Source organism: Aureobasidium pullulans, assembly GCF_000721785.1.
Source record: "Aureobasidium pullulans EXF-150 unplaced genomic scaffold scaffold_28, whole genome shotgun sequence".
In the NCBI taxonomy this organism is placed as follows: domain Eukaryota; kingdom Fungi; phylum Ascomycota; class Dothideomycetes; order Dothideales; family Saccotheciaceae; genus Aureobasidium; species Aureobasidium pullulans.
The window spans coordinates 217,830-245,335 of NW_021941048.1; the positions used below are offsets into that span (position 1 = coordinate 217,830).

General features: G+C 50.1%; 10 protein-coding genes across 10 annotated transcripts; 6 read left to right on the plus strand and 4 right to left on the minus strand.

Moving 5' to 3' along the window:
* Window positions 1-120: 120 nt before the first annotated feature.
* M438DRAFT_400216 (uncharacterized protein) lies at window positions 121-3,301 on the plus strand. Its single transcript, XM_029909456.1, has 2 exons — window positions 121-2,670; window positions 2,720-3,301. The coding sequence occupies exons 1-2, from the start codon at window positions 482-484 to the stop codon at window positions 2,973-2,975; spliced, it is 2,445 nt and encodes an 814-aa protein (XP_029756210.1). The 5' UTR covers window positions 121-481; the 3' UTR covers window positions 2,976-3,301.
* Window positions 3,302-5,179: 1,878 nt separating this feature from the next.
* M438DRAFT_359212 (uncharacterized protein) lies at window positions 5,180-6,588 on the plus strand (the record flags this gene model as incomplete). Its single annotated transcript, XM_029907319.1, has 2 exons — window positions 5,180-5,525; window positions 5,579-6,588. 2 exons carry the CDS (start codon window positions 5,180-5,182, stop codon window positions 6,586-6,588), a joined length of 1,356 nt encoding a protein of 451 aa, XP_029756211.1.
* Window positions 6,589-7,606: 1,018 nt separating this feature from the next.
* Window positions 7,607-9,403, minus strand: M438DRAFT_282566 (MFS general substrate transporter; the record flags this gene model as incomplete). The annotated part of the gene is made up of 4 exons (XM_029901310.1): window positions 7,607-7,820; window positions 7,874-8,103; window positions 8,156-9,203; window positions 9,264-9,403. 4 exons carry the CDS (start codon window positions 9,401-9,403, stop codon window positions 7,607-7,609), a joined length of 1,632 nt encoding a protein of 543 aa, XP_029756212.1.
* A 553-nt stretch (window positions 9,404-9,956) lies between these two features.
* M438DRAFT_305279 (uncharacterized protein) lies at window positions 9,957-12,816 on the plus strand. Its single transcript, XM_029902222.1, has 4 exons — window positions 9,957-10,085; window positions 10,143-11,670; window positions 11,946-12,361; window positions 12,412-12,816. The coding sequence occupies exons 1-4, from the start codon at window positions 9,974-9,976 to the stop codon at window positions 12,702-12,704; spliced, it is 2,349 nt and encodes a 782-aa protein (XP_029756213.1). The 5' UTR covers window positions 9,957-9,973; the 3' UTR covers window positions 12,705-12,816.
* A 100-nt stretch (window positions 12,817-12,916) lies between these two features.
* M438DRAFT_121240 (uncharacterized protein) lies at window positions 12,917-14,134 on the plus strand. Its single transcript, XM_029898748.1, has one exon. The coding sequence runs from the start codon at window positions 13,129-13,131 to the stop codon at window positions 13,864-13,866; it is 738 nt and encodes a 245-aa protein (XP_029756214.1). The 5' UTR covers window positions 12,917-13,128; the 3' UTR covers window positions 13,867-14,134.
* Window positions 14,135-14,402: 268 nt separating this feature from the next.
* On the minus strand, window positions 14,403-15,035 carry M438DRAFT_339330 (essential protein-like protein Yae1; the record flags this gene model as incomplete). Its single annotated transcript, XM_029904206.1, has 1 exon — window positions 14,403-15,035. The coding sequence occupies one exon, from the start codon at window positions 15,033-15,035 to the stop codon at window positions 14,403-14,405; it is 633 nt and encodes a 210-aa protein (XP_029756215.1).
* Window positions 15,036-15,721: 686 nt separating this feature from the next.
* Window positions 15,722-21,019, minus strand: M438DRAFT_369039 (putative ABC transporter). Its single transcript, XM_029908081.1, has 3 exons — window positions 16,818-21,019; window positions 16,450-16,587; window positions 15,722-16,363 (listed from the first exon to the last, which is right to left on the minus strand). The coding sequence occupies exons 1-3, from the start codon at window positions 20,861-20,863 to the stop codon at window positions 15,925-15,927; spliced, it is 4,623 nt and encodes a 1,540-aa protein (XP_029756216.1). The 5' UTR covers window positions 20,864-21,019; the 3' UTR covers window positions 15,722-15,924.
* Window positions 21,020-22,670: 1,651 nt separating this feature from the next.
* M438DRAFT_282751 (Bud-site selection protein) lies at window positions 22,671-24,171 on the minus strand (the record flags this gene model as incomplete). The annotated part of the gene is made up of 2 exons (XM_029901321.1): window positions 22,671-23,795; window positions 23,923-24,171. 2 exons carry the CDS (start codon window positions 24,169-24,171, stop codon window positions 22,671-22,673), a joined length of 1,374 nt encoding a protein of 457 aa, XP_029756217.1.
* Window positions 24,172-25,300: 1,129 nt separating this feature from the next.
* M438DRAFT_400222 (concanavalin A-like lectin/glucanase) lies at window positions 25,301-26,466 on the plus strand (the record flags this gene model as incomplete). Its single annotated transcript, XM_029909457.1, has 2 exons — window positions 25,301-25,802; window positions 25,886-26,466. The coding sequence occupies 2 exons, from the start codon at window positions 25,301-25,303 to the stop codon at window positions 26,356-26,358; spliced, it is 975 nt and encodes a 324-aa protein (XP_029756218.1). The 3' UTR covers window positions 26,359-26,466.
* Window positions 26,467-26,875: 409 nt separating this feature from the next.
* Window positions 26,876-27,496, plus strand: M438DRAFT_369042 (uncharacterized protein). The gene is made up of 2 exons (XM_029908082.1): window positions 26,876-27,125; window positions 27,185-27,496. The coding sequence occupies exons 1-2, from the start codon at window positions 26,957-26,959 to the stop codon at window positions 27,430-27,432; spliced, it is 417 nt and encodes a 138-aa protein (XP_029756219.1). The 5' UTR covers window positions 26,876-26,956; the 3' UTR covers window positions 27,433-27,496.
* Window positions 27,497-27,506: the final 10 nt, after the last annotated feature.

Sequence of the window (27,506 nt, forward strand, 5' to 3'; positions counted from 1 at the left end):
TGTCGCATGACAAGAAATATCTCACGAGGATTAATATATCGCGGCATCACGTGAAAATTCGGCTGTCGGCAAGGACAAAGATTGAGTGATCAGTTTGAAGTCATGCGGCGCAAAGGCAAACGAGAGTGAATACTCGACACACGGTCACACCCCTCAAGTCTGGCCTGGTTTGATGTGTAGAGAAGAAACGGTCTCGAGTGTTTATATTCTCAAATACTTCGTGTCGCCTGCAGACAGAGTCCTCTGTTGATACTCTTTCGGTCTGTTAGATACAGCGAAACACCCTCTCCCGCCTCCGCAGAGTCGCCATCATCATCATCACACGCAGCCTCCGCCACTGCTGCCCGACTGTCGGGTCCAACGGGCGCATACCAAACGATAGCGAACTAATGATATGACCCACGCACCAAACAAGCATCAACCCGCATTGTAACCGCTGCGGTAATACGCCTTGTATATTTAACTCTACATCACAGCAAGCATGCGACCTCTACGACTGCTTCTGTCCCTGTCGTCGTGCTTGATCTTCATCATCGTACTGTCCTTCGTCGCCGCGTCCAAGGCGAGGAGTGTTTCTGCCGCACGCAACAACCGTGTTGGAGCCTACTTCAGCTGGAACTCTCCATCGTCGCTGTTCCCGCCCTCAGCTATCATCAGCTTGACCGATGACAACTCGACCTTCTTCCTTGCACGCCCCGCTGCTTTTGGCCCACCATTACCTGGAAGGGGTTTGAGCGGTCAGATTTGGATAGGCGCCGGCTTTGGCGACGACAATCCTGGTCATGGAGGCATCACCGGAGCAGAAGGAGAGCTTGGTTGCAGCGATGTCCCGGGTTGGAATGACGGCGAATACTCACCCACCAACTTCGATACCGCAACGCAACAAGATGTTAAGAGCAAGAATTCGGGTACACAAGATGCAAAAGGCAGCAAGAACAAGAGGAACACCGAATCAGAAACACAAACAGAGAGTGACGCTGCAGACGTCCAGACCGATGGAACAGACGACCATCTACACCAACCTCTGTCTTCCTCAGATGACGTTTCCTCGACACAGCTGAAACAGCCATCGACAAAGGCAAAGAAGCCCGGCCATGCCGACATTCAATCATTGCAAGAGACAGCCGAGATTGCAGGCAAGGTCGTGCTGCTCACTCGAGGTGGATGTGGCTTCCTGGAGAAGGCCAAGTGGGTACAAAGAAGAGGAGGTGTTGCCCTAATCGTGGGTGATGACATGCGAGGAGGTCCACTGGTGACCATGTACGCCCGGGGCGATACATCCAACGTCACCATTCCTTCCATCTTCACTTCACACACCACCGCCCACCTCCTGTCTAAGCTGGTTCCTTCAGGAGGCTTCCGCAACGGTATTTCTGCTCAAGATGCTGCACGTTTGGGCTTGGGCTTGCCTACAAGTGGTAATCCTACATCCAAAGAGAAGAAGCAGTCGGACTCGACCAACAACAGACCCACCCACTCGCCCATTCCCAACCGTCAGAACGAAGACAACGACGAGGAGTCAGGAAGCTGGTTCGGCTCGTTGTTCTCGTCTTCAGACGAAGATCGTCATGACAGCAGAAGACCCCCGAGTAGTGGTAAAATCGACTGGGTCCTACAACAAGACTTTGAGGATGAAAGTCCCAAAAAGTACAACACAAAGTCAACCAGTACTACCAAGACGACCAAACAGACCAAGGCACCCAACGGCGATGAATTTGTCATTGGTGTCCACGACTGGCGAGACCCCGACTTGCTTGATTCACAAATAAATGCCGCTCAGGCAGCGTCGAGCAAGTTGCCCAAATCAGCCGATCAGAATTCTGCTGCACCGCATGCTGGCCCTAAAGGAGGAAGTATTACTCCTGGGAGTGGAGAATACCACCACGCTGGTGAAAAGCCAATCAACCTCAAGTCACCCAAGAAGCCTGAAAAGGGACAGTCCGGCTCCGACAAGAAGTCAGCTCAGGACTCTGCCAAGTCTTGGATGGGTCGCATCGTCGGTTCTGACGACAAAAAGGACACTGATTCGAAGAAAAGCATCAAGTCGCCACATGTCGTGTCGCAAGTCAACAACAAGCCCGTAGTCAAGGCTACCGGTGAGCATGACGATTCAGACGAGTCGCACGATGGCTTGTGGGTGACTTTGACCCCTGCTTCCATGTCTTCCTCACCTTTCTTCGATACCCTGCTGGTACTGGTCGTGTCACCTCTTGTAACTCTAACCATTGTCTATGCTCTACTGCTACTTCGCTCTCGCATCCGCCGTAGAAGATGGAGAGCCCCCAAATCTATCGTTGATAGATTCCCAGTGCGAACCTATCATACCATTCCTAGCAGCAACAGCTCGAATGTCTCGGATAGTGCCGCGACTTCTCCTGCTGCACCTACATCGGCTACACCGCTTCTCCACCCTGGAGCACGACCTATCTCCCAGACTAGATCAAGACCAAGGTCGCGTACAGTCAGCGAAGTACCTGTATCCGGCTCCAGTCCTGCAAACACTCCAAGCTTGGATCAAGTGCAGGAGAAGCGTGAGGCTGGATTAGCTGAATGGCGCAGAAGATACGGCGGTAGGCAACGTGATTGTGCGATCTGCATCGACGAATTCGAGGACGGTGTCAGCCGTGTTATGAGTCTACCTTGCGGCCATGAGTTCCATGTCGATTGCATGTAAGTGTTTCTACCATTTGTCCCGAAGCTCCAGACTGACCTTTACCAGTACACCATGGCTCACCACCCGTCGTCGTACTTGCCCCAATTGCAAGGCCGATGTCGTGCGTTCATTCGGCCGTGGCGGAAGTGGTTCATACTCGTCATCTTCCGCTCAACCTCTTCTCGCTCACTCTAATGATGACTCCTTGGATATCGACGACATCCAAGAGCAGGCAGTCAACACCCGCAACTACGACCCCATTGCGAACGAACCAATCGCAGATCTAGAGCAAGGCAGCATCGACCCTGACCGTACACGATGAACAATATAAACCAATATTCATGACCGGGATGGCTGGCGTTTTTTGTCTTTCCGAGTCCTTATGAGCAGGCTCTCTTCTCCTTTCTTGCATGTTGCCCATAGCATCAGCGGTGGAGTGGATTAAGGATCCTGTGAGATAGATCTTTGCTTCATGTTCTTCGCTTTTTCTCAAACCGAGGCTTGGTCCTCTTGCAAGGCATATTTTCCACCACACTGCAATGGAGTTTTCTCTTCCCTTCCAATCATGCATTTCCCCTCCGACTCTGCGAAAGTGCTTGAAGTCCTCAGTCCCTCCCCATGTGCTAAATTTTGTCACTTCTAGCCATCTCCCACAGCCATGCCCGGAGTCATTTGGACTGTAGAGATACACAATATTTTCAACATCGGTCTGGTCGTCCATAGAGAGGTGCTAACTGTCACGCTCTCTATGGAGATCACCTCTGTAAATGCCGAAATGGTGCATTTCTACAGCTAATCAGCTAGCTATACGCGTGACAGAGTTTAGCACACGGGGGAGGTCCCACCCACCCAGCATTAGCTGCCTCGATCTCTCGTGGCAGGATCAACAAAGTCACCAAATCTACCGACAGTCTCCGTGAATCGCAATCAATATATCCCACATGGTATACTCTTCCAAATCATCAGTTTCCGCATCACCGCTACTGCAATTGCCCGAAAGAAGATAGACTAGATCTCAACTTCAAACTCGGCCGGCTCCTCATTGTCTGTGCTGTAGCCATTTTCACCGTCACGAACGGCGGCTGCCAATCTACCAGGGCAACAAGACTCGTGGGATGTTGAGCTATCGTGTACTCAATCTCTGTGAATGTGTCCAGTGACTTTGCCCAAAGATTGAGAAAACAAAGCAGCGCTTTCGACTCGTTCGAACAAGCGCGACGGTCCGCTGCCGACCGGACCGCCAACGGATCGAAGCCAGTGGCTTGGCAGACAGCAGCTCTTCCAGCCGCCGCCGCCGCCTTCCCTTTTCCACTTTTTGACTTCCACACCAAAGTCGTCCCCTGCATGTTGCAGGATGCGCTATGATGGATTTTCGAATGCCACACCAATTGCGACTTGGAGAAAAGAAACTTGTTTGCTTGTTGCCTCGTGCTTGACTAGCCGTGGAAGAATGTCCTTGTGGAGTCTGGAAGCCATCGCGTAAATAAGCAGCATTTCGTTGGTTCGGCGGACGTGTCTGCTCGAGGACAAGTAGCGGCCTGCTCTCAAGTCACTGTGACTACACATGGTATTGCTCTTTCCCACGACTGTCTGTTTCGGCTTCTTGCATGATCGTCTAGAGATCCCAGCGAGTACGGAAGTGCTTGCTGCAGAATATATTCGCAGCCGAGTGTCTCAATCTGGAAGCTTCAAAGTCCTTCAAGCGTCGCAATAATATCGACAGAGGCATTGGATACAGCAAGAGAAGAAGTCCATGGTTCAAATTCGGACGAGTCAATGGCTGAAGACGCCATTTTGTACGCGAGCTTGCGCCAAAGATGCAAGTCATGCTGCAAGTTGACGGTTGACGTGCAGCGACGGTTTGTGGAGACAACAAGGGTAAATATTCAGGGCCAGAACCCCCCTGACAGCCTTTTGACAGGAGTTTCTAGCAATACGCCAACCACTCACGGGTCGCCAGGACTTTTGAACCACGAGCAAGCCTTGTCCCGATATCCCGTGTACACATGTCTGAATCCAAGTTGCCATGCGCTATCTACCCGCACCTGCAGAAGGGTTGGATGGGCGGGCCATGAGGGTCTCTAGCGCAAGCATACCATTTACTAGACCACCACATGTACCCCGTGTCCTGGTTTTGCTCTTCGCCCCCTTCATATATCCAGCAAGCCGTCATCTGATCTGGTTTATATGAATCTGCCTTTGCTCCATTTCTGATCTGACCCAATCTCTCGGAACATTGACTTGCGTCTGGCATTTCTCCTTTTCCAACAAGGCATTTGACTTTCGGATCTCTACCATCGACATCAATCTCTGACGATCTAACAACGTCGCCGTTGCCGATTCTGCAGGACCACTCTCAACTGCACTGCGGTGTAGAAAGCTTGAAGATCTGAGGGTCTCTTGAGCACTGCTCAAATACACGGACGCTCCACAGTTCGTGGTCTCAAGGATCACCATCCTTACCATCAACCACACACACACGACTTGATGGCAACAGTACTCGGAGCTGCGGCGTCATCCGCAACAATGGCAAGCTCTACATTATCAGACAAGTACTTTCCATTTCCGGAAAGCATGTCACCGCTACCACCTTCTCTGAAAAAGGGAATGCTAGTACCAGGAACAATTGGTCTTTTATCAGCTGCTTCATCCATCGGCATGCTGCTGTTCATTATTTACCGGTTCTTGACATGGCGTGCACATTACAAGACGTTCGTTGGGTATAACCAGTATGTGGCGTTGATCATCAACCTCCTGGCTGCGGATTTGCTACAAGGCGTTGCATTCATGTTTTCATATCATTGGGTGTTCACTGATGGCATCGTTGCGCCTTCGGTGAAGTGTACCAGCCAAGGCTTCTTGCTCAATGCAGGTCAGTTGCTCGAAGACCTTCTATCTTATGCACCATTGCTGACATATATTCAGGCAACCTGTCTTCCGGCTACTTTGTCATGGCCATTGCCCTACATACCTTCTATGGTGCTGTTAAGGGCCGCCATCTCAAGCCCATCATCTTCTATCCTATTCTCGGCGGTGGCTGGTTCTTCGCACTCTTCTTATCAGCAATGGGACCCATACTCCATGGCAACCACTATTACGTACGAGCTGGTGCATGGTGCTGGGCTGCTCCTGAGTTCCAAACCGAGCGTCTGGCTTTCCACTACATCTGGATTTTCGTCGTCCAATTCGGAACAGTAATAATCTACGTCCTGATCTTCTGTCACTTGAAGAACACACTGACAACAATCTTGCCATCTTCACATTCAACCACGCACGCCAAGGTCGACAGAGCTGCTCGACTGATGCTCATGTTTCCTCTCGCCTATATAATTCTTACCCTGCCACTCTCCGCCGGACGTATGTGGAGTATGGCCCATCACACCTATACCGTACATGAAGCCTACCAACTCGCTTCTGGCGCTCTGATCGCCTGCTCCGGAATGGTAGACTGCCTACTCTACACACTCACTCGTCGCTCACTGGTACAATCGAACAACAACTCAACTGCCAACAAGAGCACCACAACAACCAGCAATCTCGATAGCTACGATCTCTCTCGCCTCAACGGCATAACACAAACCCGTACAGTGACCGTCACTGGTGATCGCGTCTCAACTATTTCCGGCCACTCTCAAATCAGTGAAGACGACGACGCATACTCCATGCGCACCATTTCCACCAGCCCGAAGAAGAAGCATGGGCTTCGCGAACCCCCGCGCGCTCACTCTCCCACTAGCTCCATTGACAGAATCATGGGTATCGAAGGCTTGGATCCCAGAAAGCCAGCACATAAAGTCCAGATCTCGACATATGAAGCCAGAGTCTCTGAAGACGTGGATAGTTTGAGGGATAGCGAAAGGTCGGAGTCGCCTGTCAATGTCATGAGAGGGCTTGCGAAAATGGTCAAGTTGCCTAATCTTGTGGACAGGAAGTAGGATTTTCTGGCTTTGGATGTTTTTGCTTCTGTCATGATGGATATGATTGTGTTTTGTTCTGATTGTAGATATAGATATACCCTCTTTTGGTTTTTGGCTTGGTGATTATCTGCCGCTTGTTAATGATTATTGTATATGGCTCGCTGCCTTTATGAATCAGTTGTGTTTCTTTTCACCAGCCTCCACTTCACCTTCTCTTAAGTCTACGTAGAATCTGATATTGATGTTCTTTTTAGCACTCGTTGCTTTCGTGATTACTGCCCATTCTGTCGTCGAGTCAAAGCTGAGAATTCCTATTCATCCTTGCCAAATTTTCGTAGCCGAGATTCCACCCCACAGCCAATTTCGACAGCCACCACCACCTCATGCTTTTTACCATCTTTCACCACCTTGTTCTATACCACGTTCACGCTTCTCCACTTCCATTTTTTCTATACTTTTACGCAACCAACGAAGCAGAACTTCATCAACCAATCATCAGTTGATCAGGTCTCGTGGTCTAGCGGTATGATACTCGCTTAGGGAGAGCAGCTTCTGCTGTTTCTTGAAAACTCTAAGCCAATTGCGAGTGGTCCCGGGTTCGATTCCCGGCGAGACCCCACCTTTTGCTTGTCGTAGCATCGTTTTGGGTGGAGGGAGAGAGTAGTGGTGAAGTTTTGGGATTTTTGAAAAATTTGAAAATTTGGTGGGTCGGTTTTTTGTGTGCCGTATAGAACAGTAGAGAACAGATGGCTTCTCGCAAGACTTTGTCTTTCACTTGTTATGTGTAATGTTCTTTCTGAAGACAAAGAGGGCAGGAAAGAAGAATGCTACGGATTTTCGAGGTCTTTGAAAGATTCGATGGTGGATTGATCTTGTGTGGTAGGTAGAATCGAGGAAGACAGAGAGGAACAGGTCAATCAATGTTACAGTACCCAACCAAGCAAGCCATGTTATTAGATACTGGTCTTGGAGTTCATACCGGATTGGCTCCCTCCCATACAAATTTTCTCTTACTTTTCTCTTCTTGAACTATTCTCTACTTCTTTCCGAACTTGGATCTCTGCCTCAATCTCGGACCGTAATGATGCAAAGCGAACAGACCGAAGATGCATCCGATCATAAGACCCGCCAGTAGAGTACAAGCTTTACCCATACCGAGATAGGTGTACATGGGTCTGCTGAACAATACTGCAGCAAGCGCAAACGTACAGCGTGTAAAGTCCGATGCTGCGAACAGACTGGCGGCATATCTAAAGCACATGTTAGCATGAGTTTGGATCAGAGAATGTGTGAGGATCAGAACGAAACTTTCCTTGAATAAAGCGTTGGCAGGTACATGAACACGCACTGGTAGACAATAAACACTCCAAGAGGAAAGAGTGCAATGCCTATCATCGGCACAATCCAGTGGATGTCGGGTCGAGATGTCCAGCCAAAGATAAGGAGGCCAATTGGAGGAAAGAAGCACGAGACCAGACCTGGGAGAAGAAGGTCTTCAGGTTTCGTCGGTGTACCAGCCTTGACTTTAGGTATCTGGATTTTCGATGTCAGCCGTGGGTCAGCGCGATATCAGAAAGCAGCTCACGCGATAGAAAACCAGGTAGGAGTTGTAGAGCAAAAATGACAAAATTGTTCCGATAGCGATCGGCAGGAAAGCCAGTCCTTCCTGAAGAAGATTGAAGCCGTATGAAGATGGAAAAACCAGCGGGTACGCTTCGAAGAAGCTGTAGTATATAGAGTAGATCAGACTCATATAAACATTCGCGAACAACACTGCCGGATCTAGCAATGTAATCTCCATTGGCTTGACCAACGAGTCGATCACAACAGTCCTGATAGACAATCCATGTTGCTCCATCTCAGAGGCAGAGCGTATATTGTCTGAGCCGAGTGCTTTGCGAAGGCGATGGGCGCGGTGGTGAAGAATCGTCGCCGGGCTCGTTTCGGGCAGGAAAAGGAACATCACAAGAACTGGCGCAGAAGCAATGAGTATCTCCCAGATCGTAAAGCGCCAGCCCAGATGGGGTATTGCTGCTCCTGCTATGATCTGTCCAATGACAGGTGCCACAAAGCAAGCGAACGCCCACCCAGTCATGGCGCAAGGTAGATATGTCGAATCATAGACATCAGCAAGAGATGCGCCGCCTGTAGCCAAAATTGGAGATCCGAAAAAGCCTTGCAAGAACCGGAAGAACATGAACGCAGGTGCGTTACGTACCAATGCCGTGGGAATAGTTACCAACATATACAATACGAATGTGGTGATGTACGGAATGTTCCTTCCCACACTGGCAATCTCGCTCAACGGTGCAAACAACAAGGGTCCTACACCATAGCCAAAGACAAACAATGCCAGTCCAAGGGCAGTATAAGCATAGTTGGTACCGAAAACTTCCATGAATTGTTCTTCACCAGGGGTCCAGACGGGAGCGGACATGTAGACGACGAAGGAACAGTAACAGATACAGGCCACGACCCATAGCTTCTTCCGTGAAGACCAATTCTCCGGGTTATCAGAATCCGATGCAGAGTACCAGTCACATATGATAGTGCCGTCTTCGCGGATCGTTGGCGACGCTTCGTGGTTCTCTTCAAACTTCTCCGGTATCCCGGCTTCGATGTCTGTATGTCGTCTCTCATCATCTGAGTGCGGTGTTATGGTAGCCTCAGAAGGTGTGGATGATGGCTCAGACTTCTCGGCAATGAGCTCTGCATCTTTGTAAAGGTCTTTTTGAGGAAAGTCTTGCTCCTCTGGATATGGTAAAAGTTCTGGGCGGAGCAGTCGTACGAGCTGTCCTGCTGGGCTGTCCCGAATTGCGTTTAAGATAGTCATGAGCTGATCACTCAATTTTGGGATTGAAAATGAAAGAGGACCAGAATGGCAGTTATTAACAGAATGATGAGCCATCTGACTTACAGTTATATCTGCTTATTCGAGTCTGATTTCAAACCAAATCTCAACAATACCTCTCGTTTCTCCAAATCATCCCCACTTACGATTATGTATACTCCATTCCATGATGGATCCAACGTTCGAGATGCTGCAACGCATCAATGCGAAGCTCGCACGTAGCAGTACACCTGCCATCGCGACGATCGGATTATAACCATTCTCATCGTCTACGCATAAGCGGTTCGATCTGATCTTCGCAGCATGATCATATGATGCATTCCGACAAGCACGCATCAAATTGGTAGGAACGATGGAGTCGACCTCAACAATGACGCTGATTCATCAAGCTCGAGGGTGAACAATTCAGGCCTTGGCATTCTCCGACATCCCCAAAGCTTAATTACCCCAATTTTCGGGGGTCATGAAGACCACCTCAACAACCTCGTCGTATCAATTCTTCATCAGAATGACACGGGCAGCTTCCTGTCATCATGCATCGCAAGCGAAAAAATGGCGAGCAACACATCTCTTAGAAGGAGAAATCCCGTAAAGCCGTTCCACTGCTCCATATGCAATCGCGACTTTGCCCGTGCGGAGCATCTCCAGCGGCATACGACCACACGTAATCCTACATACTGCTGCCCTTCAACCCCGAGATTATGCTGAGTCATAGGTACAGATACCAATGAGAAACCCTTTACATGTTTCTGCGGCAAAGCTTTCGCTCGTAAGGATTTGCTCAAGCGGCATGAGCTGAATGGCAAGCACTTAAGTGTGACGCCATCTGATAAATCACCATCAGATGGACATGTTCAACATACACAATCTGGTACCAATGGTTCGGAGTCTTCAAACAGCACCCCTTGCGATACGGAGAGACCCCAATCGATTGTAGCGCATGAACCGGTATCCCAGCAACCACATTGGCAACCATCGGTGCCTGTCAGTAGACAACAAGGTATTCAGCCAGATGTGTCAGGCATGGGATATACGCAGATACCTTCACAGGAGTCGTTTCTACCCCCTGATAATCTGCTTTTCCCCAATGACTTTAATGATTTCTCCAACTTCATTGATACGATGGGTCTGCACGCTGGTCTGGATTTCTTGTATGACCCCGCCTTCAATTTTCAAGACATGGCATCTACACAAAATGATGTGTATACTGTTGCAAATGAGCCGGTTCAACTTCCATCTCTACCAACCGATTCTGCAACAACAGTACATGCTGCATCAACCCAGACCCGTATCAGACCCATGGAAGACGACTTCGAAGAGCTGGGCCCAGTCCCTTGCCCCTGGAAGATACACGAAGAGGAGCGAAGTCAAATCCTCGGTGCTTTATCGCCTTTCCATCACTTATTGATAGGCTTTGCCTTACCGTCACGACTAGCTCTTGGTCGCTACATCACTGGGTATTTTGAGCACTACCAAGATCATCTGCCTATCTTACACCCTGTAACATTCAGGCCCCCGCAGTATTATCAGTTTCCAGCTCTCTTCTTAGCAATGGCAGCTATTGGGGCTATATACAGGTGCGAGACGAGAACGGCTATGGAGCTCTTTCGTGCTAGCAAGCAAGTTGTCTTAGAGACCTGGCAAGATGGAGAAGATTCTCTGCTAGACAGAGATACTGACTTACACAGTGCTATCAAGCAGTTGCGTACTGTACAAGCAGCTTTGCTACTCGACAAGTTTGCAGTTTGCCAATGCGACTCCCAGTCTGCTAAAGATACTCTAACATTGCAAAGTCTACTTGCTGCCTACCTACGCAGCAGCAATCCCTTGGCAAAGTCGTCTAGCAAAACGAATTGCAAGAACTGGCACGATTGGGTCATCCACGAGAGTTACCGCAGAACTCAGCTTGGCATATTCTTCGTGCTCAATCTACACACTGTGTTCTTTGACAAGCCTCCGATCGCTTTGACCAGCCAATTAGATGTTGATCTACCGTGTCCAACAGCGGAGTGGATCGCGCCTTCTCAAAGCGCTTGGGATAATGCTAGAATGCATACCCCCAATTCCGTCAGCTTCCAAGACGCCTTTTCTGCGCTGTTCTCAGAATCGCCGGCCGACAAGCACCTGAATTACTCGCCCTTCGCCAATCTCGTCCTTATCCACGCGCTATTACAACGTATCTACTTAGCACGCCAGATGCAATCGAACCCCTCTGGCAGCCTTCGAGAAGCCGACATGTATGAGATGGGGTATGTATCAGCGGTACCTCCTCCCTGTGTGCTTAAACTTGTCACGCCTATAACTGTAGAGATGCACAGTCTCAGCACTGTTAGGGGCAGCCTGTGGCCACTGAGAGCATGATATTTAGCGCCTCTCTCCGGTTGACCAAACCGATCTCAAAAACACTGTGCATTTCTACAGGCCGGAAGATCCCTGGCGTGATCACGGAGATGGCAAGAAGTGACAGATTTTGGCACACGGGGAGGCTATAGCTATTCTCAGTCATAGAAGCTAACTGTTATAGGTTGGCACTCAAACAATGGACCGCCATCTGGAAGCAGGCTCCAGAATCCATACTCGACCCACTGAACCACGATGGTTCTAACTCCCTCACCTCTACTGCAATACTCGGACTTGCGCGTATACGCCTGCACTCGAACTATAGTTTCCCCATGCGAGCGGGCAACAGAGATTGGCAAAAAGTAGCGAAGCGTCTGTTTGACACTGCACCGCCACTACGCACCGAAAACATGACATTGCCTCTACTGCATTCAGCTCATGCGCTCAACTTCTTGGTCAAGTTCGGCATCATGTACATAAGTCGTACTATGTTTGGTTGGTGGGACAATCAAAACTTGTTCTATTACCTGGAAGCGGCAGTCTTCTTAAGTAAATGGCTGGAGACTATGGCAGAGACGTACCAAGCCATGCGTCCGACAGGTAAGTGATTCGTCACCCATAAATCCAGGGCTCGCTAACAATACTCTTAGAAGCCGAGCTCAAGATTATTGGCATCGTCGTACGTGTAATCGAGGAGTTGGCGGCATCGCTCGATGCTCCTGAAAGTCTAGGTCACCTCTACACGCTTGGCGACCTGGATCATGGCAATGTTCCTTTGATCCTGCGAAGTCTCAGTTCACAGATCGTTCGAGGATGGGCTGTTGTCTTCGATAACAGCCGTGCGCCATGGGCGATCGTGGGATTCATAGGGCGCAGCCTTGACCTCTATGCTCAGATGGCGGAGGAAAGGAGATTGGCCAAGGAGAATGCTTCGCTGGTGTGAATGTCACGACGACACAGCAGTTGCTTCTGATTTTTGGAAAAGGTTCCTAAAGACAACTCTTAATGCATACAAACAAGTTCCAAGACTGTAATTCAACATGCATCACAAGCCCATCATGCAAAGAAAAAAGTCCCTTTATATGTCGGTACCGGTGGTTCAAGTAACAGTGTAGTGCAAATGTTGATGCCTGGCAGCGTGCAAGAATTTATTTGCTCAATTTGAGCTACATGACGAAAGTCCATTCTGATAGCAATGACTCCTCCCAAGAAGAATAACGGTTCGAAAACTGCATTGTCGCTACCTTGAGTAGCATCTACGTACAACAATTCAACACTACGCTTCTGTCTCTCGCGATCATAGAAGACCTTGAATCTCCCATCAAGTTATTAAAGACGCCTCATATCCGAACTAGCAGAACAGCAATATGCTATCAGAAGACGATTCCGAAAAACAGTGGCGAGCGGAAAGCGAAGTTCTACTTGCAGAGTACGAAAGAACGACAAGCCATTTGTACAATGATCCTCTGCAACACCTGCCTCAGGGCACATCCCGCAGCCTCGACGCGTACGAATTCGTACCTCTGTACCGTACGCCTTCCCATCGTACGCCACTGGAAAGCACACGTCTTCGCAACAAGCCAGTCGCCATCACACCAAGTCACACTAGGCAATCGAGCGAAGTTGGCCTAGAGCAAGCACATCCCGGCTCATCATCTATCGACCGTATACTCTCCGCAGACACACCGAACGAGCCATCATCAAGTCGCTCGCTGGGAAACCGCAAAGCGTCTGCTCCAACATCTCCAAAAGTCGCTCATTCAGTCAGCACTGCGTCAAATGCGGATCTCTTGCCATCTAAGAATGATGCTGAGTACCCCAATTCGGCTCAAGATGCCCAACATCTCTTGAGTGGATCCGGAAATAGCTTCAGCAATCAATTGGACGCAATGCACCGCGATCTAGGCAACTCACTCGACGATATCCGTCATAGTATCGATGATCTGCGTCACACCATCATGGAATTCCGGGCAGACATCACTGGATTCAGCCAATCCAGCAAATCTGCAGCAGAGTATAATGGGTACTATGGAAAGAGAGATGAAGTTGAGGAGGAAGAGGTTTATGAGTGGGAGAAGGACGATTGTATGGATAAATTTGCTTGATCGACGGAGCGAGCGAAGGGCTCTGATATCCATGTAATTGATTTCGTCGTATGGCTGTTCTTTGTTCAACGGTTCAGTCGAAGCGAACAGTACTTGGTAAAGGCACAGGTTTCGCAAGAACAGATTGAAAGTTCTAATGAGCTCGGTTCGGCGTCAAATTCATGAGGTACATGAACGTCGAGACTTGTTTGTGGTCGCCATATTTAGTAGCACGGCTCTCTGCAACAGCTTTCCGGATCCATCAGATCAATAACGGCTATCGGGTGGAACTGACAATGGCAGGAAAACGACAGTGTAGGTCCTAGTGGCGTGAGAGATGTCGACATACTTGTCGTCGATGCAACCAAGACTGGACTTGCGCTATCCTGCCATGGCGCGTCCACAACTCGATGCGCGTCCACAACTCGATGCGGAGGACTGTCCCTGGTGGCGCGTGGAGTGCAGGACCGTGCGAAACGCGATGCTGAGAAGCGGTTGGTTTGGCTCTTTTAGGCTGCAAATGGCTTGTGGCGTTGAAGAAACTGCGATAACAGCTTTCAAGAAGTTGTCTCTTCCTCCTCATCTCCTTCAGGTCTTGCTCTAGCTTGAATGTCAAATCCAAACTTCTTCTTCAAGCACTCAACCTCCTTCACCCACTTGTTCACCAGCGGATGAGCATCAGCCACATCTCTGAAAGTGACTTCTTCCTCGTTCTTTCCCTTAACATCAAACTTCCAGATTCCGTCCTCACCAAACCACTCCCTTCCAAACAAACTCTGTAGCCCTAGTTCGCTTCTCGCCAGCACGAACTTTGCGATAACATCTTCCTTTGCCTCTGTCGCAATGGTAGCAGAAGCTTGGATAGCGCGAACAATTCCTTCCAAGACTCCGAGCAAGAAACCAGATTTGATACCGATGATGGCACCGAGAGAAAAGCCTTCGTCGAAACCGTGTTGGACGTGTTCGGCTTTTGATACGGAAATACCGTCGCGGTAGCCATTGGTTACATGAGTACTGCGCAGACGAGGAATATCCGAGCGTTCCGAATTTGCTGCGTTGAGCACATGAGCTGGAATGTCGATGTCATTCTCGTTTTCCTGATGGCCTGACAAGATGGGAGAATTTGGCGATGAGCCGAAAATGTCGTCGTGAAGTTCCGATGTTGTGGTTGGTTCAGGCGAAGGTGACATATCTGGAGTGGAGAGTGCGCCTGGTACTTCGCGGAGCATAGCTTGATATTATTATACTGATGTGTTGTTGCAATGTTGGCGGATTCTTTTTTTGAGTTTTTGGTTCGAGAAACATCAAGGTGAAGTTGCGCGAAGCCGAGGAATTTTTTGCTTAGTCAGCAGTCTGCTGTATGGCCGCTCCTTCTCTGTCTGTCGGATTTCCAATGCGCATGTTTCTCAAGATATCTAGAGCGCTCGAACGAGATTATCACAGGCCAACCGAATGGATCACGAGTGCTTGTTCGAGTTTCAACGCCTCCCCTATGCTGAGGTTTGTTACCGCTACAGCTGAGAAATTGCACAATGATTTTTAAAGGTAGAGTCGAACCCGAAGAGAGAGAGAGCCTCGAATATTCGCTCTCTGTGTCAGACCTACTCTTTCTCAAGTAATCGTGCAACTTGATGGGTGTATCCCTGCCGCCGGAGAGTCGAAACGACAAAGTTTAGCACACCGGGAGGCGGTGATGCTCAGGGTCAATCTCAAAATTCACCACATCTTGCAAACATTTTTCATCATGAAGCATGGCCTGAGGCGAAGAATTGCTGCAATGATAAAGGCATGAGCCTGTAAATCTGGTACTGGTCTGAGATGCACAGTAAGAGCAAGAACCATGAATACAGTATTTCGAGAATCATTATTCGTACATCGCTGTGCAAAGGTCTCTCTTCTCAGTTTGATTCAGCGCCATAACTGTCTAATGTGTGTTGATAATTAAGGAAATTTATTGATCCGAATAAGTATGATCGCTATAACTCCGAAATCGTGCAAAGCGAGATGAAAACAAAACTCCATGCTAAGAATCAAGAAACAACCCAACCTCTATCAATTTTGGTGAATACGAAGAACACTCTACTCCTTCTTCTTGCTTTGGAAGGGCTTCTTGAGAACACCGACCATCTTACCCAAAGCGCCGAACAAAGGTCCGAAGCCAAAGGTCCAGCCCTTGATGCGCACGGTGTAGATGAAGAAGTAGACGAGAGCCCAGTTGGAGACGACGAAGACGCAGAAGATTCCGAGATCTCTCCATGCATCGCCGGCTTGGATGTTGAGAGTGGCGAGGTAGCCGTTGGCGAGGCGGTAAGGGCAGTACTCACAATTGGCGGTGGCCTCAGGGTTGAGGAGGTAGCCGCCAGCGGAGTCTGCGAAGGCGCCAGCGTAGGATTGGCAGGTCTGACCAGCAGGCACGTTGAACATGGCGGTCTCACTTGAGGTACACTCAACGGGAATACCATCGAGAGTTTTGGCCAAAACACCGCTGATCCACCAGGTCGATGGATTTACGTAGTACCTAAGAGGCATTAGTATCATGTACGTATGGAAGCATGATTCACGCATGGAGGAGTATCTGCGCATGCACAATAAGGTGTAACTTACATCCAGTAGCGCCAGAAAACAGGGATCGAAGCGTAGGGACGCACGACACCGTTGAACAGCGAGAACATAACGAAGAAGAACGGCAACACATTCGAAATGACAGTAAAGCTTGGGGCAAACGAACATATCCACATTCCCCTTGTAAAACAGTTAGCATGATCCCTAGTATGTGGGGAGGGTGGTGGTGGTGATAGGGGGTCGAGGGGGCGTTTTGGGGTGAAGATTTGACCAAATCACGAGATCCCCTCATTTTCGAGTCTCCCGAAAGCCATGAAAGATGGTGTCTGATTGGACACACGTCCAGCATGACAATTCAAGGACTATCGAACACAAATCGGGTCGATATTGATGTTTTCGATGTCACTTACCAACTTGATTGGAACCAAAAGAACAAGAGGACCATGAAGAAGACGTAACCGGCAGTAGAGCTGTCGGTTGGCAGCCCCGAGGGATAGTACCATAGAAGCCAATAGACAATAGCGCTGACCGTCGCAATGGGGATTTCGGCGACCACCATGGCAGTACAGAAAGCGAACCAGCCATAGATGCGTGAAGGGAGCTCTCTAGCCATCCACAACGCCATGTTCTGGTAGAACTTGGGGACGACGGCGTTGACGACGGTAGGAGGAATAGTCAGAATCAAGAACGCTGTGAACATGCGGTTCTGCATATCCTGAATGGAGTTGCCGAGTTGCCAGAAAGTGAAACCGTTGAAGATGCCAACAATGACAGCCACGAAGAGCTTACCATACAGGTACGAAGGGTCGCGCCAGTATTGAGTGAAGACACGCTTAGTAAGCATGGTAGTCTGTAGCCACACGGGTGCTGCGAATTCGGTTGCTTCGTCCTCCTTGTGATTGGCGTGAGTCGATTCGCTTCTCATACGTTTTAGTCCATCGATCTCATCAATCACCGCCTGGGCTTCCTTGCTGTTGCGCCACTCTTCGTTCCAGTCAATCTTCGATCCATCGGATCGTTTCTTTGGCTTGATGGCGGTTTCGAGCAAGAATTCTGCAACGTTCTTGGCTGGAGGGCACTTGACGCCGCGAGCACCAAAGTAGTCGATAACATCCTTGCCGTTCTCGCCGATGGGCCCGAAGTAGAATGTATTGCCTCCTGGGTTAAGGGCGAGAACCATGTCGAATTGTTGAATAAGGACCGATGAAGGCTGGTGGATGGTGCAGACAATAGCCTGACCAGCGGCTGTAAGTTTCTTCAAGAAGCGAATGATGCTGTATGCACTTTGAGAATCGAGACCACTAGTAGGCTCGTCCAAGAAGAGCAGCAGCGAGGGCTTGGCTGCAAGCTCTACACCGATGGTCAGACGCTTACGTTGTTCGACACCGAGAGAGGAGATAATAGCATCCTGCATGTCATTGAGCTCCAGCAGATCAATGACCGTGTCGACGTATGCGATCTTCTCAGCACGGGGGATCTTGCGGTCCTGGCGAAGAATGGCAGAGAATTCGAGAGCCTCTCTGATGGTTGCGGTACCGTCGTGAAGGTCCATCTGTTCACAGAAACCGGTGTTACGCTGGAACTCCTTGCCAAGAGGGCGACCGTCGACAAACATCTCACCTTGGACTACGCCCATCTTCTGTCTCTGACTGAGAGTGTTGAGGAGTGTAGTCTTTCCGGCACCAGAAGCACCCATGAGGGCGATCATGAGACCAGGCTTAGCATAACCGTTGACCTTGTTGAGAAGTTTGCGCTCGCCGCCTTGGTAAGGCACGGTGTACTCGACATCTCTCCAAGTAAAAATACTCTCGCTCTTCTCGATAGAGTTCAGAGCATCTTGCTCTTCCTTTTCACCAGTCGTTGATCCACCAATGGCGGTGTCGCTAGAGCTTTCGTCGGATCCAGCCTTTTCCTCGTCGGAGGCACCGGCTTGCTTGACTTGTTTCTTTGCTTTCTTAGACTTCTTGAAGACCAAAGCACCGCCACCACCACCAACGAAACTAAAGAGTTCGGTGGCAGCGATGGTGACAAGAAGATACAGGACAGTGTAAGCAACCACCACACCAAAGTTGCGCCACAGATGAGCACGGGTGTAGGTGTATTGTGTCTGGAGGTAGTCGGCACCATTTACAGATTGAGCGTTGACTGCAGCACCGGTCAAGGTACATCCTTGGAATGCTGGGTCGATACCAGGGCCCTGAGGAACGAGATTGTCCGGGGCGCAAGCCATTGTGCGGTCAGAGAATTCATTAGTCAGCACGGCCTCGAAAGAATAACTGATGGGGTTGATGTAATAGATCCAACCGAACCAGATGTAGTCGTTGAGCAACTGTGTCTTGGGGATAACATAGCCGGTGTAGATGATAAGCAAGTTGAGAGCGATACCAGAGAAGCGAACAGCATCATCAATGGTTGGTGACAAACTTGCGAACATACGATAGAGAGCAGTTATGCAGATGGTGTTGGTGTACACGAAGAGGAAATAAATCCAAAACTTGCCAGCGTCCACGTCCAAATTTGTCATGAAGTACATGATGATGGTAAACAGGCAAACTTGGACCAGGATGACAGGGAAGTCGGCAATGACGCGGGCAACGCTAACAGCGGAAGGACGATAGAAAGCATACTCCTTTTGGCGAGCGACGACAGCACGTCCACTGACGGCCTTCATCAGTTCTGTAAGTTGAAGCCAGCCGAGGAAAAGGATAGAGAAGAAAAGGGAACCACCACGAGAGAAGGCACCATCGGTGTTGAGAGGTTGTCCGTAGAAAAGAGACCCGACAATAAGACCGTTCGATATGATAATGAAGACTTTTGTCCAGAGCGTTGATGTATCTCCCCATAGTAACCAGAACTCACGCTGTGTGCAGGCAAGCACTTGACGAATAAAGCTGACGGTGTATGGCGACTTCTTGGTGACAGTCTTCGACTTTCCAGCTTGTACTGCCTCTTCAAACTCTTTGGCATCCTCGTGATTGGTTTGCTGGAGATGCTGCTCATAAACTTCGATGTCTTGCTGATTGCGAGTGTAGAAGGATGATTCACGGAATGCGCGTTCCAGCTCAACAGGTGTCTTCGGTGTGCTAGCCTCACAGCCTGGTCTGAACTTTCTCTCTACGGGATCTGTAATGGCAGTCAGGAAGTCGGCGGTGGTCTGTCTCTCGGGACATTCGAAGCCTAAATCGATGAAGTACTGCTTAGCGGCTTCAGCTGGTCCAGTGAAGATACAACGTCCTTGATCGATAACGAGGACCTTATCCATGAGGTCGTAGATGCCTTGTCCTGCTTGGTAGAGAGTTACGAGAGTGGTCCTGTTGCTGACGTCTGTCATGATACGGAGGGACTTGGCGTAATCCAGAGCTGTCGAAGCATCAAGTCCACGAGTCGAATTGTCCCAGCATACAACAGTACTCTTCGATGCAAGAGTTTCAGCGATCGAGACTCTTTTCCTTTCACCACCCGAAACACCTCTTGTGTACTCGTCACCAACGAGAGTCATCTTTGTGTGGCTGATTCCGAACATTTTCATCAAAGCATCGGCGATAAGAGGAATATCGCCCTTGGCCTTCTTCTTGGTCTTCGTCAGGAGGGCGAACATGAACGTTTGCCATACGTTGAGTGTAGCGAAATGAACATCATCTTCCATGTTGTAATTGACTTCACCACGGTACATCTTTCTCTGCTTGTCGGCAGGGATGCCACCGTATGAGACATCACCGTCGACTTGTGCATAGCTCTCGCGATCGTTGGCAATAGTCTTGAGGAATGTCGTACAACCAGAGCCGGGTCGGCCAAGAACCAGCATCATCTCTCCATCTCTTACGACACCCGAGAAGTCGTTAATGAGTGTCTTCAACTCGCCGTTCTTACTGCGAAGAAAGGGAATGAACCTCGAGAGGATGTGGTATAGGTCCGGTCCGAAGGTGCCCATGATTGCATCGGGTAAGGTACGAACGAAAGTAGCGCCAGCTGCAACACCCTTGACGGTGAGGTTCTTGTATACCACGCCAACCTTCTTTGCAGACTTGTCGCCCTTGCGTTGACCAAGATGGCCCTCTCTCATGAAATCGCTGAGCTCGAAGTCGTCCTCGTCCTTAGGTTGGGCTTCGGTGTTTCCAATTTGGGACTCCTCATCGGCAGCATCGGTGGTTGTGCTTTGTCTCCTCGAAGATTGTCTGCGACCCAGGGATTGGTGTGCGCTGGTTCGTGATCGGTTGGTGAGCTCCCTTCTCAATGCTCTGTAGTCCTCCATAGCCATGACCTCATTCGGAATGCCTGCATCTCGTTCGCCCCAGGTACCGCTACGGTCTACATCGTCTGAGCTGGACGATTGGGAGTCGTGATCTTTGTGCAGTCGTTCAGCACGAGGCTCAGAAGGGTTGTGCCAGGCATTTTGGCCTCCTTGACTCTCGAGGCGAGCTATACGCGGATCGTCAGGTAGACCGCTACCCCACATGATGTCGTTGGTATGTAGTGTTCAAGAAATATTTGTATGGTAAATGGCGATATGGAATTAAAAGTGGTTGATATCAAACGAGAAAAACACCGTCTTGGATACAGACCAGGCGTGCGGTGTCAAAGAATGGAGACCGGTGTTTGCGGTCGCGTCACAGGAAAAAGGGAGGGAACCAAACAGATTGACACGCGGGAAGAGGGTTCTTTCAAAAAGAAATTTGAACACGGCATTGACATACACAAGGTTCGGAGTTAGCATAGAGCGCCGCTGATGAATAATGTGAGCAGATCTAAACACATTTTGATATCGACGTCAGCGCCAACCAATTCAACGACTGTTGAGCCGTGGCCGTCGGCCGAAGTCAGGTAGCGCGAGTGTAGATCGAATTGGAGCTTATTCAGACATACAGTAGCGGGTGTACTCGAGTAGTATTTCTGCCGTCACCACTGCGTCTTTGGATACCTCTACTGCCATCCGCCTCTCTTGGTAAAAGGCTTGCATTGCATGAATGTATCTTGCTCTTCGTCTTGAGTATGCATCATCTGGAGGTGTATCTATCTCGGTCGCACAAGGGGGGTCTCTGTTAAAGGCGTTGAGTAAGGTTTTAGCGGTTGGTCAGGCCGCGGAACGATGGTAAAGAGGCGTCAGAGCCAAGATGATCCACGTTCTTATTCAAACATTCCACGCCTTTCTCCAGATCTGAATCGCAACCTTAGAACCGCATACCAAGTGCATCTGCTTCGAAATTATTCTTGAAATTTTTCAACCGTGGTTCTGGCGGTTTTTGTTCATGGTTCTTTGAATCAAGCAGATGCCACATATGAACGCGGCAGCCCGAGTCGGAAAAAGCAAGTACTTGGCATGCGTTGGATAAAAAACCGCAAGCGCTTGCTGAAAAATGTCCGCGACTCTTCTGGTGTAATACCAAAGCGCGAGCCAAATTTAGGTGAGAGATTGATAAGGTGGGTCCGCCTATCTCGGTTCACACACCAGACGATGCCAGGGGAGAAAATTAGAAAGAACAAGAACGAAAGCTCTTGAAAATGATAGAGCTTTCGCCATACCCCCACCGAAACGCAGACTTCTCCGTTTCTAGTCTTCGGCCGATGGTGGTGGCTCCTTGCAGATAATTGATTAATTTCCCTTCGGTGTCCTTAAGGGGTTGCGATAAGGCAGCGAAGGTATCTTGTCCACATTAGAGTATTCTAACAGTATTTTCTGCCGAAGCCTTGTCGAGCTTTTACCGCATGTGGATCTTGAGGCTCTGTGTGCCTGAACGAGTTCAACGGAGTTAAGGGTGTAAAAATCGGCGAAAAAGGAAATGTTGTCGGGCATCCACAAATCTCGCATGCAACCCTCAAACACTTGTGGAGATCGCTGGAGATTCTGATTCAATCGGAAGTCATGTCCCGAAGCTCAACAGAAGATCCTGCCTGCTTCAATTCTTATCGCATCCGACTTGGCGGGTATTGGATTATGTGAGCATGCTTGCTTACAAAGTGATAGGCAAACGGACCAAACTCCTTCAATCACATCATCTTCCTACGCGCTTTCACTCAGAAGCGCGGGAGCTGTGCGAATGCATGGTATTTTTCGGGGCAAGTATCGTAGCCAGGGAAAGCGCGACAATCAGCCGTTTTCTGTGGACGGGCTACCTCCTCTCAAAAAAACGTGCATTTGCACAGCTACACATATGAAAAACTTCACCTCAAGAGGCTCCCTCAAATGCAGACAAAAGGGTGGAGTGACAGGACAAACGTTTGCGGTTCGAGATGATTCTTCTGGTTGCATTGAAAGTCCTACTCGATTAGTCAAAAGTGATCTTCTTGCCCTCGAAGTTCGCCGTGACCTTCTTGGCCTCCTTTGCCTTCTTCGCAGCTTCCCAAGAGGGATGCAACGAGCCCTGGTCATCTCTGTGCTTCTTCTTCGGAGGGGCATCATCTTTGCTGACCCCGCGATCCTGACCTGGTCTCTCAAAGCGGGCTCGAGGTGCACCTCCGCGAGCACCTCGTGGACCTGTTCTATCGGTTGCGCCACGTTTCGCATCCCAGCCAGCGTTTCTGTCATTTTTGCTTGCCTTCTCCTGCCCTTGTAAATGCTTCGCGTTCTTGCCAAACTTCTTCTCGGCGATGGCTCGTCGTGCTTGTTGACCTCTTCTGTTCTTCTTGGGTGGCCCGTCCTCGAAGTCCTCAGCCTCAGACTCTGAGCCAGACCAGTAGCCGCCCATAGTCAGAGAAGGAACAAAGGCCGATGTACCGGCTTTGGTGGTCGTGGCTGGCGGCGAATCCGGTTCCGGAGAGGGTGACGGCGACGGCGAGGCAGACGGTGAAGGTGATACAGATGCTGATCGAGACAAGTCGCCGAGAGCCGCTCGTAATGCTGCAGCACGAGATGCCTTGCCTTTTGTAGGCCCCATCTCATGGTCGCTTGCTTCGTCGTCTTCGCTATCAGAGCCAGCGAGTCTGTCATTGAACTCTGCGAATTCACCATCGCTGCCATCTCCAGCTTCCCGTGCATTTTCCTTGCGGTGTGTGGGTTGCCGAACGTCGCTCTCGTCGTCAGGTTCTGCCATGCTGACATCACCAGACTCGGGGTCAGTGGCAGGCCGTGATTTTTTGGTCGATTGTGATTTTGACAGCTCCTCCTGCTTCTGCTTCTCGATATCCTTGGCCCTTAGGCGCTTCTTTCCCTCTTTTACATCCTTAGGTTCAATTCCAAGAGCGCGCTGTAGATCCTTGAGTAATGGAGGGAGGGCTTCCTTGACAGGGTTCGAGTTGCATAGTCGAGCAATGACGTTGGCCTTTGCAGTGTCGGTGATCGGTGGTGGTGGAGTGGACACGGCTTTGGGGAGGTCGGGTGATTGAGCAACGGCTTTGAACTTGATCAAAGACTTATACAGATAGCTGCGTGCCGTGGCAGAGAGATCTAGTGTCTAAGCAGTAGCAGTGAGTATACTGCGGTACGCAAGGAAGGTGCAGGATGAACGCATTGAGCAGCGTGCATAAGGAAAGAGCAGAACGAGGAAGAAAACGGAAAGAGATACGTCAAGAACGACCCACCTTCAAAGCAGCGGTCTCGGCTTCTATGCGCGCGACCTCCTTCTCATCGCTGTTTGCGCCAGCAGTCTTGCGCCGCCTTCCAGACTTTTGCGCCTCGAAGCCCTTTGCCGTCTTGAAGGCACGAGCAAGTTGCTTATGGGCAAGCTCCAACTTGTGTTGCACTCTGTGTTGGCGAATGCTGACACCGGTCTCTACACCTTCTGCGTCACTGGCAGACGCCTCCGAGCCATCTCTCTTCCTTTTCGGCATGGTGGAGTGCATATGTACAAAAAATGTCGTCGTCGAAGGAAAGAACAAAAAAGTTGTCAAGAAGCACGCGCCAGGCCGACCACGAGACCGAAGCGGGAGTGCCAAGCGCGGCGTTGATCCGCTTCGCATCGTCTTGCCCATCACCACTTCAACGTCAACTGACTGCCACGCTGTCCAAGTGATGCCTCTGTCACAGAGAGAGACATGTCGCTTTCTTGCCTGCTTTGTCTGCGGCACTCCGGCACTGTCACCATCCTTGTCCGACTCATCCATACACCTGCCCTAGGTGGAGCTTCAGGCCTAGAGTCGCTGCGATGCGTCTTCTGCATGTCCGACAGTATCCAACGATTGGCCATGATTCACTCACTACCGCCGCATCATCCCTGACTGCCGTATGCCATTCTTTGTCTGTTCTGTGCTTCCTGCCATCTCATTCGCACTTACCAAAGCATCGTCTCCTCTCGTGCATTTGATATCCTTCCTTCCTTTTGGTGCTTGGTCGTTCCTTCCCTTGGAGAGAGTGGGGCACTTTCTGCAGGGAGCCTTTTCCACTGCCAAACACTGCACCTGCATACCGAATCTCCAGTGCACCCACATCTCCCCCTGACCCAACTTGTCATGCGCCTCTTCACACCCTCACAGTCAGGTTTCAGAACTGGTCGCGCAAAGATCATTCTTTTACCTGGTAGGCGGTCGCGAATGGCGTCTCCGCACAGCCTAAAAGCTTGTTTGCGCCGTGCCATGCAGCTGTGCGAATCGTGCAGCAAACGACGATATTCCTAAAGGCCCAAATGATGGTCCTGAATGGTTTGTTCGAGTACGCCACGTGTGTGACGCCCCGTTGGCACGGCGTAGCATCTAGCATGGCTCTAGAAAGGTACTCACTCCTGTTTGTCCCTCACTTAGCCTGTGTTTCAAGTGTGATCGTATGCATGTGATTTCCTTGAGTATAAACTCTTTACTTTTCCCTCACTTCTACCAACTGGAACGTTTGTTGTGAATTCATCAAAAGACTTCCACCCAGTCACTCTTTCATTCTCGTTTCCTCTTCTCCTTCCTTCCTTGAACAACAACCTTCTCTTCTCAACAACCTTCATTACATACCAATCACTCTATCTTGTTGATCAAGATGCGCTCATCACTCTCTTTGAGCCTTTCGCTTCTCGTCGGCCTAGTGTCGGCTGCCAACTACAAGCTCGTCAAGGACTTCTCGGGCAACAACTTCTACAACCAGTTCGACTTCTTCACCGGCCCCGATCCTACTCAGGGCTTTACCAACTACGTCTCTCACGACCATGCTGTTGAATACGGTCTGATCTGGAACAAGAGCGTTCCCACCTGGGGCGTCGACTCCTACACTCATCTCAATGCCAATGGTGCCAATGGCGGTCGCACTTCTGTGCGCATGACCAGCAAGGACACCTTCACCCATGGCCTCTTCATCGCCGACATTGCCCACATGCCTCAGAGCTCTTGCGGCGTCTGGCCTGCTTTCTGGACCTTTGGTCAGACTGGCAACTGGCCCCAGTCCGGCGAGATCGACATTATCGAGTTCGCCAACCTCGCCAGCCAGAACAAGGTGTCCGGTCACACCATGCCTGGCTGCTCCATCTCTGGCACCTCTCAGAGCGGTAGAATCCAAGGCAGCGATTGCTCGGTTCGTTCTTCTGTAACCTCTAATCTGAATGATAAGCTAACACGCAACAGTCTGCAGGTGATGGCGCCGGTTGCGCTTTCCTGTCCCCTTCCAGCTCGAGTGCAGGTACCGGCTTTAACGCCATTGGTGGTGGTGTCTACGCCATGGAATGGACCTCTCAGCACATCAACGTCTGGTTCTTCCCTCGCAACAGCATTCCTTCATCCATCAAGAACGGCAAGCCCGATGTCAGCAAGTTCGGCCAACCCATGGCCAACTTCCGCGGCTGCGACCTCGACAGCTACTTCTACAACCACGCCATCGTCTTCGACACCACTTTCTGTGGCACCTGGGCTGGCGAGACCTTCTTCAACGACGGCTGCTCTGCCTCCTCGTGCGTTGACTTCGTCGCCAATAACCCTTCCGCATTCAAGGATGCCTTTTGGGCTGTCAACTACCTCAAGGTCTACCAGCAAGGCGGTGCCTCCAAGGCCAAGCGCGACTTCATCCGTCGCCACGCAAAGCAGACCCACGGTCACGGTCTCATCTAAGTGCCGCCAGCGTAGCACTTTCAAACTTGCTTCTCACGCAACAAACATGCAGGACATGTCTTACCCACCCTCGTTTTTGTTTCCCTCCAAGCATCAGCAACGGCGTTTTCCTGACATTCTCTTCACTTCTTTGTGAACAGTTGATCACTTTTCACTTCATGTTCTTTCTTCACGACAACGGATGGCTTACGACTTTGGGCATAAGGGGGTTTTCGGGAGGAAGTCACGAATGATCATATGGCTTTCTCGATCATGGGCGAAAGGTTTCCCATGGCTTGCTTCTTTTTTTCAATCAAATACACTCTCGCTCGAATACAAATGGTGCACAATGCTTTACTTTCTTCAAAAGTCATGTTACCTGCTGCTGCTGATATCTCATCGTGAACATGCTTGCTCTGCTCTGATACGCTCCGAATGCTGTAGCCGCGACGACCATCTCCGTCGTTGTTCCCCATTGGGCGATCAGACAGCGCCCTCGCATCCAAGCTTCCATCGCCGAGACAATCAGATGGCGTGGGTTGATACAGTACTCTATAAAAGCATCCCACGTGACGCATTCCTCTTCTCATCACGCATCTCCCCAAAGCAAACATCAATCATGACTACCACCCAGTCCACAGAAGAGAAACCCTGCGTCGTCCTCCTCAACCGCCTCACCAGCGACGGCGATCAATCCAAACACCCCAACGGCACCAGCGGCAGCAAACCAGCTCAGCACAGCCACACCGTCAGCTTCCACAACAGCATCGCTGCAGAACTCGCAATCAGTAAAACCTGCCCCTACAACAACCATTAGCCTTGACCCATACTAACACGTTTCCATCAGAGACTCCGGTCATCATCCCCTTGCTCTCCGATTTCCCCGAAAACTACGCCCTCTTCTACGTCACTCGCCAGGATGGAAGCAAGGATGACCTTTACCTATGGGGTCATCCTAGCGGCAAGAGCTTCAGGTCTGGTTCGCAGTTTGCTAAGCATGTGTCTTGGCTTATGAAGAGGGATACTTACTATATGGTTAAGGGAGATGAGGACGCCAAGGTTGCTAAGTGCGAGTGTATGCTTTGTAAGACTTAAGAGCGGTATACAGGAAGGACCCTAGCATAGGGAGACAAGCAATCTGAACTCTCTTTGGCCAACCCGTTTACTTT